Raw genomic sequence first — 16,375 nt, 5'->3', positions numbered from 1 at the left:
ACTTCTTCCCTCCTTTCTGATCACGAGCAAATAGGCAGGAACCAGCAACCTTCTGAGGCCCAGCGCTTCCAGGAAGAGATCAGCAGCTGTCTGTCCCGAAGGCATTTCCAGGAGTTCCTTTCTGCTCAGCGGAGGTGGAAGGGGGCTTACTGCTCCTTAACTCTCCCTGTCAGAGGTGTCTCCCTGGTCCACCCTTTCTGGCCGTGACATTCACTTAGGGCAGACAAGCAGCTCCTGTCCTGAGTCAACGTCTGGAAGCCAGCAGGCCCTGGGCTGGGAGGATTTGGAGCCTGTCATCAGCATGTGACTTTCGGTTGTGATCCTAAAGTCTGACCTCATCCTCAGGTTGCCACCCTAAGCCCAGCTGTGATCTGGATTGCTGAAGATTGCCCTTGAGAGCAAATTCCTCAGGCAGCTGTGGAGCTGAGCCCTGAGGACTTAGTGAGCCAGGGCTGGGCCCTCACCCTCACACTATTCCTCATGAACAGTTCAGTTTAAGTTCTCAGGAATTCATAGTCCTGCAAAGACTGTGGTGCCAGGTCTCACATAAGAATTCAAACTAAAAACAAAACCCTCTGGCCACCAAAGGAGAAAAGAAGTCAAACAAAAGTCTCACTTCTTCCCCCTCTGAGAAAATTCCTTTTTTTTTTTTTTTGAAATAACAAATATTAAATCATTTAAAAAGCAATCAATCCCTTTTCCTGTCCCCCTTTTCTGGGGGGCCCTGCTTTGTTGAGCTGTTCTTTTTTTTTTTTTTTTTTTTTTGAGACGGAGTCTCGCTCTGTCGCCCAGGCTGGAGTGCAGTGGCCGGATCTCAGCTCACTGCAAGCTTCTCCTCCTGGGTTCACACCATTCTCCTGCCTCAGGCTCCCGAGTAGCTGGGACTACAGGCGTCCGCCACCTCGCCTGGCTAGTTTTTTGTATTTTTTAGTAGAGATGGGGTTTCACCGTGTTAGCCAGGATGGCCTCGATCTCCTGACCTCGTGATCCACCCGCCTCGGCCTCCCAAAGTGCTGGGATTACAGGCTTGAGCCACCGCGCCTGCCGGTGCAGCTAGCCCGGCTAGCTGCTCTAAATACAATGGGTAGTCTTGTACATTACTCTGCCAGCTTTATTGTTACCTGGACATTTTTAGGTTTCAGTTTTATCTTTTTAGATTTTTTAAAGAAAACTGTAGTAATATATATAAACACAAAATATACTACTTTATCCAACTTGAACTGCACAGATCAGCGGCATTAAATATATTCATATTGTTGCGCAATCATCACCACCATCCCCTCCAGAAACTTTCTTCATTTTGCAAAACTGAAACCATCTTTTAATTCATTCATTCTTTTGAGATGGAGTCTCACTCTACCACCCAGGCTAGAGTGCAATGGAGCAGTCTCATCTCACTGCAACCTCTGCCTCCTGGGTTCAAGCGATTCTCCTGCCTCAGCCTCCTGAGTAGCTGGGATTACAGGCGCCCCCCACCACACCTGGCTAATTTTTTTTTGTATTTTTAGTAGAGACGGGGTTTCACCATGTTGGCCAGACTGGTCTCGAACTCCTGACCTCAAATGATCCACCTATCTTGGCTTCCCAAAGTGCTGGGACTACAGGCGTGATCCACCACACCTGGCCTCCATCTTTTTATTCTTTTTTTTTTTTTTCAGATGGAATATTCACTCTTGTTGCCCAGGCTGGAGTGCAGTGGTGCAATCTGAGCTCACTACAACCTCTGCCTCCTGAGTTCAAGTGATTCTCCTGCCTCAGCCTCCCAAGTAGCTGGAATTTCAGGCACACACCACCTTGCCTGGCTAATTTGTTTTGTATTTTTAGTAGAGACAGGGTTTCACCATGCTGCCCAGGCTGGTCTCGAACTCCTGACCTCGGGTGATCCACCCACCTCCGCCTCTCAAAGTGCTGGGATTACAGGTGTGAACCACCGCACCTGGTCCATCTTTTTACTCTTAATGAAAGCTTTCCACTTACTTCTAAGCTCAGATCCCTGCACTTCCCTCTTGGTTTTACAGCCCGGCTGTTATCTAGCCGTTGTTTATACGAGAACAGCCAGGCTGGGCCCCTCACTTTGGAGTGACTTTTCTGTGGTCACTCTCTCAGGGCTCAGTAAGACCAGTGCGGACTCTGAACAGCAACAGGGCCAAATGTAGTTTTATGATTTTCGTGAATCCTGTAGTTGTCACCCTGACACCTTTCTACAAAAAAGACCAGCAAAATTTCCACTGAGTTCTGATTCCTTTTAGAAGGTGTAGGGGTTTAGATTTTGGAATCCATTGCAACTCCCACAAATGCCTTCAAGCCCACACCATACCGGCTTTGGGTCCCTGGGATACTTTTGCCCACAATGGAGACCTCAGGCACCGCAAGGTGGCCCACGTTTGGACGTGGTATCCAGAGGCTGTTACACTATAGTAAAGAGGTGATGAGGAACATAGTGCCTGAGTGCATTTCACAGCAACTCTTAAGAGACAGGGTCCCATGATTGGCTTTTCTGACTCCTAGAATTTGCACCTTTTGATTCTCACCATGGACACAAGAGGTAAGGTATGGTCTTGTTTCCTCCCTCGTGCAGGGGAGAGAGCCAGCTATGCAGTGGCCAGTTTCAGCCTGACCAGAGCTCCTGGTACAGAAGACCCCAAACTGCCCCCTGAAGAGTCCCAAGATGGGGCATTTCCCAAGATGGGGCAGTGAGTTGAGTGATCCTTAAGCTCTTGACCTTTGGGTTGCAATGATTCCTGACTGTGGTCCCAACATTTCAGGAGCCCGGGAACTCCACAATCATATTAACAGGTGCCTGTCCTAGGACTTGCATAAAACAAAAGCACTGGCTGGGTATTGTGGCTCAGGCCTGTAATCCTATCACTTTAGCAGGCAGAGGTGGGAGGATGGCTTGAGGCCAGAATTTTGAGACCAGCTTGGGCAACATAGTGAGCTTAAAAAAAAAAATTAGCCGGGCATGGTGGTGTGCACCTGTAGTCCTAGCTACTCAGGAGGCTGAGTCGGAAGGACTGCTGGAGCCCTGGACTTTGAAGCAACAGTGAGCTATGATCATGCCACTGCACCACAGCCTGGGTCACAGAAGCCAAGCCCTCTCTCTCTCCCTCTCAAAAAAAGAAAAGCATTAAGACTTTTACAGTAACTCAAATGTGTTTCCCCAGTATCCTCCCTCACCTTTCTTCTACTAACAGAACCCTGGTCTTGGGGAGAACTGCTCCTCCTGCAACAGCTCACTGGGTGATGAGGCCAATCCTAACAACTCTGTCTTTTCCAAATTTGCACAGGGATAGCCATGTGACCCAAGCTAATCCAATCAGAGTCCCACTCTGGGGTTTTACATATAGATGCCACGAGAGACAAATCCCTTCTCTGGTTTTTAGCTACCTGCTGCTACAGGAAACAGTCTTTTGAAGTAGGAGACAGTGAGGCCAACACTCAGGAAGGAGCTGAGATAAGAAAAGGAGTTTCCACTCCTTAAGGTGACCACAATTTCAATTTCGGTCTCATCCTTTGTAGATACAGCTATGTCTAGTTTTAATTTTATTCATCAGAACTTCTTTTCTCATTATAAACATTAACCATGTTTATTGTGGACAACTTGCTTGAAACAAAAAATGAACTGAAAATGTAAGAAAGGCATGAAGGTCTTTTTGCTGTAGGTTTTCTCTTCCTCCTGGTGTCATCCCCTTCATTTTTGTGTAGAAGTAGCAGAGCTTCCTCTGTTCCCCATTGCCAAAACTAAAAGAGGCAATTTGGTTTTTTTTGCTTCACCCAAGAAAAATCTAAGGGGCCTGTTTTATTTACAATGGGAAGAAATGTGAAAATTACCTGGGCTCTTTTCACTTTCCCACACCATTCCTAATTTTAGTAATAATCAGCATCTGAAAAACCCTGAGAGTTTTTGGGTGTAATGATTTTGTAGGTTTTGGACTGGGTTGCCCTGCTATGTGGGAATAACAACAGTAAAAACACAACAAATAAAAAGAAATCCTTTTGAATTAAAGATCAACAAAACGAATGCAACGAGCAACAGTTTATTTATAAAAAAAGAAAAAAAACAAACAACTTTTTAACGACATTTTATAGATTAAGTAAAAATACCAGTATTAATATATATGTATATACATAGTGCATATATATATATACATATGATATAACATTAACATTACATGCTTCTCAGGACAGAAGAATTAGGACATGTTCCCTCATATCAATTTAAAACTCGATCACAATTTAAAATCATGGAAGAAAACTTGCTTCCTTTATTTTCTGCTTTTAGACTTCAAGTACAGGAAGTTACCAAACCAGGATCTAAATGTGGAAACCATCTGCTATGCACCAATTACAAGGGACTGCCACCCACAAATGATGAGTCAGGGGTCTTCCGAATTCTTACATAGGTCTCTGTAACCCTACAACCGTGTCGACCTTCTACCTGAGATGAGAGGGAATGAGGAAGCGTGACAGTTTGTAGGTTTCATGTGGACGTTCACATTGACATTGGAACAAAAGCAAACTGAAAAATGCCTTCCTAGAGCAACAACACTGATCATGAAATCACCCTGGAGGAGGATTCCTTTCTCCCCTTTCCTTGCCAAACACAACACAGAAACTGTCGGAAAACAAACACGAAACAAAACTCAGGGTGAAGCACCTCTGGCGATGATCAGCATACAGCAAGGAACAGAGAGGTAGCGTTTCCTTGGTGACAGCTCCTGGCTGACTCTGACGATTTCAAACACACCCTCTTCTGCAAAAGGCACTCACATATTGTCTGTTTATAAGTCATACAGTGGGATTCCGTACATGAGAGTTTCTCCTACAAATATAAAAGAGATAAGCTGAGGAAATGGTATAACAAAGAAAAGCGTATAAGAAATACATACACATTTTGGATAAATATGCACTTTTCTTTTTTAAAGGACAATCAACATGGTAGTTAAAAAAAAGTCATTGAAAAGTTAGGAATTCCAGCAAAATTATCAGTAAGAAGCAAGGTACTAAAACACTGAGAGGAGGTGCACTAGCTTTCCGAGTGGCCAAAGTAAAAGATTTGCTCTGCTCGGAAACTACAATGACCATCCACAGACAATGGAATGAGAGGGGGAGGGAGGTAGCGGCAGAGAAACAGGTCTAGCCGGAGGGAGGAGTGGCATCCCCCTGGCTATGGGCACAGGAAGAAACACCCTCAGCATCTCCAAAGGAAAGGATGGGCTACATCACCCCCTTGCTTCTGCAGTCCAAACAGACCCTGCCCAAGCCAGAGGCTGTCCTCACCGGGACACAACAGAGCTAATGGAATTGTAAGAGGTGCCGCTGTTGCAGCTCGAGGCATAGGCCTCCTGGCCGTTGCCATCCAGGTTGATTTTGAACACGGAAGATGCCTTCAGCAAAAAGTCTGCAGCATCCCGGCGACCCAGCTCCCTCAGTTTGGACATGAGGGTGCCCACCGTGCTCTCAGGGTAGGCGGTCCATTCTCGCAGCAGGGCGTGGAGGGGGCTGGGGAGGAAATCCTTGGGAGCCCCGTTATTGGTGTTGTACTTTGCCACGAGGTCAGGGAGGCCCAAGTTCATGGCGAGAAGGCACCAGTCCTTCCCCAGGGGGTCGGGCGGGTCCAGCAGGCGACTCAGTTTCCTCCGAGTGAGGAGGTTCAGGTCTGACGCGTGGATGTCCATGCCGAGGCTGGCCTGCGAGTAGACATCGTGACACCCGAAGCACATGATGCTGCTGAAGCTTTCCTTGTACCCCCCCATGGTGTTGGTCAGTGAGGTTTCCTTCAGAGTCTGTGCCCGGAAGAAGTCCCGTGGCTGGTAGATCATGACAGGCTCGTGGTGCTCCCGCAGCTGCTGGGGGCTCAGGTAATGCTTCACGGTCAGGAGCCCCGGCAGCGTGGTGGCCATGACGTTCTCAATGGTGCTGCACACCGAGTCCAGCAGCAGGCAGCACTTGATCTTTTCTGTCTCCAGGCCGCGGACCTGGACCTCAATGCCCTGGCCGTGGTTGACCAGCAGCACCAGCAGCTCGGCCCCACGATTAGCCAGCTTGCAGCCATTCACCCACAGGCGGATGTCCGCATCGCCCTCCGTGCTTTGCTGGTGGATCCACCGGCACAGGTTCACCTGGACCTTGTGAAAGATGCCACACGGGAAGGGGGTGAGGTGCTCCACGGGCACGATGCGCACGCCGCCATACACCATCACCTCGTCCTCCTCATCGGCCCAGGAGCGGTGCAGGCTGTCTGTCTTGATCAGGGCTGGGACGTCCACCATGGTCCCGCTGCTCAGGTCCCGGGCGCAGATGTCCATGGCATCGAGGATCTGCAGCAGCTCCTCCACGTCGCTGTCAGGCACCAGGCGCTGGATGTCCTCCACGGTGTAGCGGCCCCGGTAGTGGTGCAGCGCCCGCGGGGTCTCCACGGACAGCAACTTCCCCAGGACATTTGTGCAGAGCCAGCGGGGGTCCAGGAGCAGCACGTCCTGAACTGTTTCACTTTGCATGATGTTGATCTGCGGGGAGACAACAGAAAGTCACGCTTAGGGGCAGAGCCCTGGCCAGGTGCACCAGCCACCTGGAGCACAAAAGGGCCTGATCCCGGCAATAGAGGCTGAGCAGATGCTCTAAGGAGTGACCCGAGGCCATTCCACATGGATGCATCTCAAAAACCAAATACCGAGTGGAGAAAAGCAGCTTGAAAATGTCAGAATAGAGATTCTGAAAAACAACTCCCCTGGAGTTCAAAAAGGCCAGTGAAATGAAAGAAAAAAAAAAGGGAGACGGCAACCAAATGCAATGAGTGATTTTAGACTGGATTCTGAATCCCAAAATAAGTACATAAATAAAAATACCTTTAAAAGAAATTATTGGGACCAGTGGCAAACCCTTGTATGAAGATGATATATTCAATCATAGTACTGTATTAAGGTTGTGTTTCTGCAATCATCAATTATATTGGCTTGTGTGGGAAAACATCCTTCTCCTTAGGAGATATAGGCTAAATTATTTAGGGAAGAAATGTATCATGTCTGCAAAATAAATAAGTAAATAAATAGAAAGGAAAGCAATCGAGCAAATGTAGCAAAATGTCACCAACTGATCGGCTTAAATGTAGTAGGCTGGGTACCGTGACTCATGCCTGTAATCCCAGCACTTTGGGAGGCCGAGGCAGGTGGATCACTTGAGGTCAGGAGTTTGAGACCAGCCTGGCCAACATGGTAAAACCCCATCTCTTCTAAAAATACAAAACTTATCTGGGCGTGGTGGCTTATATCTGTAATCACAGCTACTCAGGAGGCTGAGGCAGGAGAATCACTTGAATCCAGGAGGCGGAGGCTGCAGTGAGCCGAGATTTTGCCACTGCACTCCGGCCTGGGCAACAGAGTGAGACTCTATCTCGAAAAAAAAAAAATTAATTAATTAAAAACATAAATAAATGTAACGTATATGAGAGTTCATGGTACTATCCTTGCAACTTCTCTAAAGGCTTGAAAATTTTCAAAAAAGAGAACATTGTATTATTATACCATGATGTGAATGTTTAACACACACAGAGAGAAGGCCTGGAAGGATATGCTGCCAGAGTTGGCCTCAGAGAAGGGGAGAGAGGAATGAGACCAGAAATGATGGCTCAAGGGGACTTCAGCTTTTGGGTTGTGTTTATTTCTTAAAAAAATAAAAAAGGAAAAAAAAGTGACAAAAACCAGAAGGAACTTTCCCCTTATGGAACAGTTCTGCTTCCTCTCTTGCAGAGTGGCCGTCGCACTGGACTCCCTCACTTGGAGGCTCCGACTCCACCAGTGACCACACGGTACTTTCTTGCCCACAGTCTGGCTTAAACCTGAAAGATGCCCCCTGTCTATGAGTCTATTCAGAATTGAACCTAGGTTGAAAATTCCTGGAGGGCAGAGTCAGTATCGATCTAGTTCCTGATACAGCATTGGCTGGAATGCCATTTGCAGTTTGCTCCTAAACACTGCTCATCGCCTCAGGCTCAGGAAAGACAAACGTGTCCCACAGTGGAGGAGGGCAGGGAGCCAAGACAGTCAGCGAAATGCAGTGTGGGACCCTGGCCCAGAAAACAGAGCCAGAAGGGCCACTGGGGAGTTCCGAAGATCTGCAGATTAGACCTGGAAGGCAGGTCTGGAGGAGGCCCCGGGCCCATCAAAGTCAGGCCACACAATGTCGTTCCTGCTGCTTAATGTCCCTCCTTCTTTACATCTTCATTTATTGACTAAAGTCTCAAGGGCAAGCAGGGGTGTAATGACAAATAAAGGAGCCTATATGCTACGATCTAGAAAGTTGCTGGTCTACTACTAGAAAGCAAGGGACTCCTGTGCCAAAGGAGTTTAGTATTAGAGTTGACACATTTTTTTATATCCAGCAGTATCTTTTCATCTAAGATGCGGTCCTTCACCTGTGTTCTTCCTTGGATTCAATCACTTTAAAGTATTCCTGGAGGTGCTGGCAGATTCGCTGGCTGTTTAGGAGTTTAAAGGCTGATGAAATTACTGCCAGGCGGCTCCAGTTTTCAAGGTCGCTGGCTTGTGGATTCAGGTTTAGTTTCAAGAAAACATGACTCATACAAACTGGCTATAGAGCCAGACCTGGCACCTGAGACTGGGGAGGCAAGTACCTGGCTTTTAATAATCTCAGAGCTGCTTTTAGTTGCAATATTCAGAACCGTTCTTCTTGGCCCACACTAGTTCATGCAGGCTCCCGATTTCACATGGTGGAGAAATGTGAAGGCATTGTACCCTTTCTGGGGACAGGCACGTGATGCCATTAGAACAGGGTTTCCAAACCGCGCCCCGGTGCTGAATGTCACAGAACCAGAGCAAAGCCTCCCGTTCTCAATCATTTCTGCAGGGCATTGCCTGCTAGAGTTTTTAATGTGCATCTCTAATTGTGATTACTCTGTATCTGTGCACTAGAGTTCTCTGTCTTTGTGTCTCCAGACGTCGTCTCCACAAGGATACCTTACTGCCTTTCTCAACTGTTTTCGCGCCCAGGAGATCTGTGTGGAGCTGGTAACTGCACGCTGAGAGAAAGCAGCCATCCTAAAGGCTGCCAGCAGTAGCAGGTTAAGCTCCCGGTGCCCAGGGGGAGTGAAGAGAGACCCAGTCACCCAGGGCAGCGGGCACTGCACTCCCAAACGAACAGACTCTGGAAACAAAAGCAAAACACTGGAAACAAAAGCAAAACACAAGACAAAATGACAGCTCCTAGGGTAAGCCGAGAACTGCAGTTCAGAGCGTCACTTGAGGCTGTTTGTCACACGTCTAGAAATATTGTAGGTAGCCGGGCCATTTCCACGCTGCTTCCCCAGACTCACACTACCTCCAAGAGCTGGAATTTGGGGCAGGCTGAGTCCCTGGCACCTCTCACGGCCCCCTGCCTGGGCTCCCAGGGCCTCACCTCGCCTGTGCTGTGGAGCTGCTGAGCAATATGCCTGAGGTCCTCCTCGCTGGCCAGAGGGTTCAGCTGGTCCTGCACGTCGTACACAAACTGCTGCAGCGACATCAGCTGGTTGGGTCCATTGAGCTTCCTCCAGGAAGGCAGCGTGGAGATGATTCTCTCACACAGGTGAGTCATAGGAGGGCAGACCTAGAGGAGGCACGGCGGGACAGCTTAACTCACCTGCAGCTGTGGGTGCTCTGAGCAGAGCCTCGGTGGAACGGACGCCTTTCATTCAGGCGCCTTGCATGTGATCTGATGAATGAGTGGGTTTGTTTTTGTTGTTGTTTATGTTTTTCTTCTTTTTTTTAGACCGGATCTCATCATTGCCCAGGTTGGTCTCAAACCCTTGGGCTCAAGTAATCCTCTTGTCTCAGTCTTCCGAGTAGCTCTGACTACAGGTACACACCACTGCGTCCAGCTAGTTAGTGCTTTTTGGGTTGAGTGCTGGGGCGGTTGTTTTTTAGACTTGCCTTGAAGCCTAATCTATTGAGCAAATAGAAAGTTTTATAAAGGTTCTTTGGTTCATGTTAAATAGATTTTGAGTCTTCCAGGAATGTTTTTGGAACTGTGGTCTCAGTCACTCAATCAACTAATGTTCACCAACTCCTGATGTTTCACTCCCTCATTTCTTCCCCCTCCCGCCTTTCTTCCCTTGCTCTCTCTCCCTCTTGTGACTGTTTCACTCAGGCAATGACCATTTTATGAACAGAGGAAAAGAGCATGAGTATCATCATCAATATTAGAGTGAGTGTTTATCAGTAAATGAGGCATTCATGGGGACTGTTGCTGAAATAGTGTTTCTAATTAGACCCATTCTTGGTATATAGGCTGAAGTGGATTTTTAACCTTTTAACTTGGTTAATTAAATCAGCCTGTGTTACAGACTCATGTAATCCACATACCTCTGAATTAGAAACCACACAAGCCACAGGCTGCACTGTGCCGTTAATTCCACACTCCCCTCTCAAATTCTTTTATGTCAGCTAAATTCCACTCTGCATTCAAAAACAAAATTCTCAGGGGTGAGTGCAGCTGACATGGTGGGCTCCACCTGCCTGAGCTCAGGAGTTTAGGGGTTGGGCGGGGGGTGTCTGAGATGCAGCAGATCGTGCCAGAGCCCAGCTCAAAAATCTCCAGGGATTCCCTCCTGCCTCAGGAATGCAGCTCCAATCCAGACCTGGTGGGGAAGCGCTGGGGCCTCACAGATCACTGTTAGTTCCCAGATCACCGCCCGGTTTCTGTGACAGACTCCTCCCAGGCCTCACCGGACTACTCCCTATCTTCTGATGATGCCACAGTGGGGATGCCCCAAAGAGGATATCTGGTGTGAAGGGCAGGGTTTTCTGGAGACAGGAAAGGGTTTCCCGAGAATTCTGCAAGCATGTCTGGAACCCGAATCTGGTGTGGAAAGCACAGCATTTTCCTATTAGCAAAGCAGTTTAAAAAAAAAAAAAGAGAGAGAGAGAGAGAGAGAGATACACCCAGAGGCGGCTTCAAAGGTAAGAGAGAGAGAGACAGGCATCTGCCCACGTTTGTCCTCAGGCCTGGGCAGCAGGAAGAGTCCAGAGCGAATGCCACCACTTCTCCACTGGGACGCTTGCTCCTTTCTTACCAATTCTGGAGAGCTTTTTGAGCATTATGATGTGACCTTTTATCTGTCCAATGCATTGAGAAGGCTTTTTCCAAGCCTATTTCACCTTTCAGCTTTGTTTACTTGTTTGCCAGAAAAAAATTTTTTAAATTTTTAGATTTTCAAATAGATGTCTTTTCTTTTAAAATTTCCAGAGTTTTAGGTCTTAACAGGTTTCCTCAGTCCCTAGTTATTTTGAAAATACATTCTCCACAATTTCTATTCAAGGTATTTATTGTTTTATGTTTTTACATTTAAAAGTTTTAATCCATTTATCTTTGGACTTTGTAGGGTGTAGGAATCCAACTTTATATCCTTCCAGACAAATAGCCATTTGTGCCAGGTTTATTTGTTAAATAATCTTTATCCCATTAAATTCAAATAACATATTTATTTTCCATTACATTTCTAAAGATATTATGATTTACTTCTATACTCTCTTAAGTTTTTCCTCCTATTTAACTGTATTGATTATCAGGGGCTTTATAATATGTTCAATTAATTTTTCCATGGAAATTTTAAGATAAAAATCCCAATCCCCTCAACCCATTCAGATGCTAACTGAAACTGTATTACATTTATATAACTAGTGAAAAATAAAATATTCAGTCATATCTTGCAATCCAAGAATGCAGTCTCGTTCCCTTTGTTCATTTATTCTTTTCTGTCTTTCAAAAAAGTTTGTGACTGTTTTTCTACTTTTCTGAATTTTTAAAATATTCCACAATAAGTCACTTTTGAAATCTTTTTTTTTGTTGTTTAATTGGCCAGACATGGTGGTTTACACCTGAGTCAGGAATCTGAGACCAGCCTGGGCAACACAGTGAGACCCTGTCTCTACCAAATATCAAAAAAATTAGCCAGACATGGTGGTGTGTGCCTATAGTCCTAGATACTTGGGAGGCTGAGGCAGGCAGACTGCTTGAGCCCTGGAGTTCAAGGCTACAGTGAGCTATGATCACACTACTGCACTCCAGCCTGGATGACAGTGTGAGATCCTGTCTCTGAAAAAATAAAATAAGTATTTTTAAAGAAACCAATAAATCGGTAAGAATTTCATAAAATTGAAGTGGTCCACCTTTGCCCATAATACCCCTTCATCTCCCATCATCTCCTTGTTTCTCTATTCTTCTTTTATTTTCCCAGAGCACTAGAATAAAAACATGTCCAGGCAAACACCTCTTACTGGGTCCTATTATGAAACAGTTCCCTGAAACTGAAGGCAAACCAGGAAGTACAAAGGGGTCCAGGCCCTCTCCAGGGTGTACTTACTGAAACAATCTGGCTTCGTATTTCTTGCAGATGATTTCGCAGTACCTTCATGTCCTTTGACCCAGACGCCCCAGCATCCAGAACAAACAGCTTATTTGAAATGTGAAGATCATTTCCAAACCTAAGGGAAGAGCAGCAGCCTCCTCAGCAGTGACTCAATCTCCCCAGGCCTTTCCACGGAGGGGCCAGGCTCCTACTGGCTCAAGAGGCTGGTAGGAGGCAAGGAAAGTCCTGGTGTCCTTGCAAAGGCCCCTCCCCATCCCTGCTGTTGGTGAGCTCTGCCTCGTCACAGTGGGTGCAGAGACTTGGGGAAATCGGCATACACTCAGAGCCACAGGAGCGGGAACTTGAGGTTTGCACGAAGCAGCAGGAACACAGCATGGAAAGATGTCAGCTTCTCCCGAGGCAGGAAAGGTGAGGCCTAATGCTCGCACCTTACAAGTGAGGACAAGAGATACTGTGGAAAGTGGAGGGACTAAGAATAGAGGTGTGAATGCAAAAGCTACAACACTGACCTAAAAATATTAATAGAAGCCCCATTTTTATATCTGACAACAGATATAGTGTCTCAAGACAATAAATAAGTGTCTCAAGTTGATAATGCAAGATCAGAGATACTAGTATATTATATAAAGCTGCAGGTTCAAACTTTTTCGATAGACTCTAAGTAAAAACATATTTTACATCATAATCCTATACATACCCATACTCATCAGTGAAACAAACGTCTTACAAAATAATACTTGACTTGAAAAGTACTCTGATCTATCCTATCCTAGCCTAGCCTATCCTGTCCTGTCCTGTCCTGCCCTATCCTATCGTATCCCATTGCATTCATCCCATTTTAAAAAGAATTGGCCATGACTTCCTAAATGAATTTTAAGACTCACTAGTAGGTTGCAAGTTATATTGTAAGATACGCTGATTAGTGTTTCTGAACACTGAGTACTGCGTACTGAAATCTAAAGAGCTAAACGCAGTCACCTCTGGGCAGTGTTGCTGGGAGGTAGCAAGAAGGGGAAAGACGGCTGCCTTTCATCACGTGCTCTTCATTTCTATTTGATTTATTATGTGGATTCATTGTTTTAATAAAAATGAAAAATAATGGTTGTGCATCCCTAATCCAGAAATCTGAAATGTTCCAAAATCCAAAAACTTTTTGGGCAAAGACAAGACGTGCAAAGGAAATGGTTATTAGAGCATTTCAGATTTAGAATTTTTGAATTAGGATGTTCAACCACGATATATACGTAAATATATTAAAATCCAAACAAATATGAAATCAGAAACACTTCTAAAGCCAATCATTTCCAATAAGGGACACACGACCTGTACAAGAACGGAGTCAACCAAGAAAGAACGACTTTTAAAACCTTTCTCTGGTTCATGAGGCTTCCTCTGTACTTTTCACACCTCTGCTTCAGTTCTCAGGGAGAAGAGGCTATCCATGAGCTGGAGACTAGATGGCTGCCCCTCACCTGTTCCTAATCTCTTTCAGCAACGATGTGTCTTTGTCATATCCAAACTCGCCTCCAGCCGGTCGAGGAACATTCATGATGTCAGCATGGGTGGCCACCAGGACAACTTGGAGTGGGTTCTTCAGCTTGCCACCGAAGGCTGGGGACAGAGAGAGAACTGCTTCAGGGCGTGGGTCCTCCTACCTGGCTGCCTCTCCTGCCCAGGTGAGGGGGGTGTGTTGGCCTCATGCCCAGGCTGGCTCTCCAGGTACAAGTGCAACCTGCCACAGACATGAAGGCCCCATGCCCGCTGCGCACTGTGACCCTAGAAGGCCCCAGCCTGGCCAACGACAGGATGAGCCCATCTCCTAGGCCACAAGGAAGGTTGCTCAAAGTGGACCAGAATGACAAAGACAGTTTCTCAGTCTCCAAATAGCCCCTACTTACAAGGAGAGGGAAAATTTCACCTCTGACAAGGGGGAGGCCACTTACAAGACCAAAGAGAGACCTCAGAGTGCAGCAACACCACAGAGATGGGTGAGAGACACAAACCTGCAAGTCACACAAACAGCCTCTCACTTAGGGGAGTGTTTACAACAAACGAAAAAAAGGAGAAAGAAAGAGGCAAAACTGGCAGTATCCAGAGGGGTATGAAGCCCAATTCCTTGTATTATTATATGCTTTTCTGGAAAACAAAATTGCTGAGTGTTGCATTTCACCAGGGAAGGCTGCTTCTCTTGTGGGCAAAGACCAAAAGAAGTTTACTTCATGTTATCCTCTCCTCTGCGAATAAAGTTAACACATTTAGTCAACATGTTCCCTTTCTTCATTTCTCTCTTTTTTTTTTTTGAGACAGGGTCTCACTGTGTCAACCCAGGCTAAGTGCAGTGGCACGATCTCGGCTCACTGCAGCCTCAACCTCCCAGGTTCAAGCAATCCTCCTGCCTCAGCCCCCCAAGTAGCTGGGACTACAGGCACACACCACCACACCTGGCTAAGTTTTTGTATGTTTTGTAGAGATGAGGTTTTGCCATGTTAGCCAGGCTGGTCTTGAACTCCTGAGCTCAAGCCATTCGCCCCCCTCGGCTTCCCATAGTGCTAGGATTACAGGCGTGAACCACTGCACCCAGCCTCTTTCTTCATTTCTTAGTGGAATTACAGGATGAAGAAGAGCTCATTCTGCTGACTCATTCTGTACCCTTTAGGTAAAGATGCAGTAGCTATCCAAGCAGGGATTCCATTTTGCACCCAACATACAATGACCATGGCTTTCAAGTGTAGAAAGAAAGTGAGAAATGCCTTTCAAAGGATTGTTCAGAAATGGGCCTTTGAGGCAGGAATATGCAATTGTGAAACAAAAACTCCCCGCACAACACCACGAACACCTGAGCCCCAGGAATCTTCTCAGAGTGGACGTCTCCTAGCAGGAAGGAGAGAGGAAGGTGGCTCAGCTGTTAGCCACAGACAGTGGGATCTGCTCATGGCCTGGTGCAAGGCCAGCAGCAGCAGTGGCAGGAGCAGAGCAGGAGCCTGGAAGGAGGAGGTGATTCCTGGCCAACCACAGGTGGGACATCACTGGCCCACGGGGACTTAGCTCACCTATGGGTTCTTCAACTGGGACAAGGGACTTCAGGAAACTGAGCCAGAAAATCACTTGGTTCAGCTGGATCTCATAGGGCTCTTCCAGACTAAAGACAACAACATGGATTGATGTAGGATCATTTGCAGCAAAATAGTCATAACAGCAGAAATACACAGGATTTCCAGAGAACTCCCACACGCTGAAATCGCCAACTCCTACAGAAAAAGAAAAATGATAACAATCGTGAAACATCACTAACTAAATTTCAATCATAATTTCTCTTAGCATTCCAAAGATTCGAAGTAGGCATAGTGATACTTATGGCATTCTTCTGTATGTGTACACATCTTGTCATGGCTTGGGTATGGTTTTTCCCCACTAAAACTCACGTTGAAATCACTGATGCTCAGTGAGGTGATGATGCTCAGTGAGGTGACGCCTGGTGGGAGGTGTTTGGGTCCTAAGGGCAAATCCCTCCCAAATGGCTTGGTGCCGGTGAGAATGAGTGAGTGTGTTCTTGCTCTCGTGAGAATGGATTAGCTCTCGTGGGAATAGATTAGGTCCTGAGAACATGGGTTGATGTAAAGCAGGTTTCTGTCCCTTCCTATGTGTCCACTTCCCCTTTGACCTTCTGCCACGTTTAGACCCAGCTCGAAAGCTCTCACCAGAAGCAAAGCAGATGCTGGTGCCATGTGTCTTGAACTTCCCAGTCTGCAGAGCCATGAGCTAAATGAACCTCTTTTCTTATCAATTACTCTGTCTTGAGTATTCTGTTACAGCAACACAAAATGAACTAAGACACACATCTATTGAAGTCCAGATCGACTTGTGTCACGCTTACATACCTATAGCATGTATATCCATGTCTGTTTCTCTACTTATGTCTACACCTGCTTAACTCTTTCCCTAAGTACCTTCACTATTATTTGTGTATCTATCTATCTATCTATCTATCTATCTATCTATCTATCTATCTAT

General features: G+C 46.3%; 1 protein-coding gene across 5 annotated transcripts in view; it reads right to left on the bottom strand.

The window, feature by feature from the left end:
* Nucleotides 1–4,019: 4,019 nt before the first annotated feature.
* The window catches only part of DAPK1 (death associated protein kinase 1), a 212,160-nt gene continuing 199,804 nt past the window's right edge, over nucleotides 4,020–16,375 (bottom strand). For 2 of the 5 annotated variants that reach the window (XM_026446961.1, XM_026446960.1), the window contains exons 22-27: nucleotides 15,415–15,612; nucleotides 13,837–13,975; nucleotides 12,359–12,479; nucleotides 9,415–9,603; nucleotides 5,281–6,509; nucleotides 4,020–4,822 (exon numbers count right to left, since the gene is read on the bottom strand). In XM_026446961.1, the coding sequence (XP_026302746.1) occupies nucleotides 4,789–4,822; nucleotides 5,281–6,509; nucleotides 9,415–9,603; nucleotides 12,359–12,479; nucleotides 13,837–13,975; nucleotides 15,415–15,612 (1,910 nt within the window). In that variant the 3' untranslated portion in view covers nucleotides 4,020–4,788. Of the gene's footprint in view, nucleotides 6,510–9,414; nucleotides 9,604–12,358; nucleotides 12,480–13,836; nucleotides 13,976–15,414; nucleotides 15,613–16,375 lie in introns of all 5 variants that reach the window. The other 3 variants (XM_026446963.1, XM_026446962.1, XM_026446964.1) reach the window with 2 other exon arrangements.

Source organism: Piliocolobus tephrosceles, chromosome 14 (assembly GCF_002776525.5).
Source record: "Piliocolobus tephrosceles isolate RC106 chromosome 14, ASM277652v3, whole genome shotgun sequence".
Classification (NCBI taxonomy): Eukaryota; Metazoa; Chordata; class Mammalia; order Primates; family Cercopithecidae; genus Piliocolobus; species Piliocolobus tephrosceles.
The sequence above is the reverse complement of the archived record's forward strand: the minus strand, read 5'-3'. Positions and strand labels throughout refer to the sequence as shown.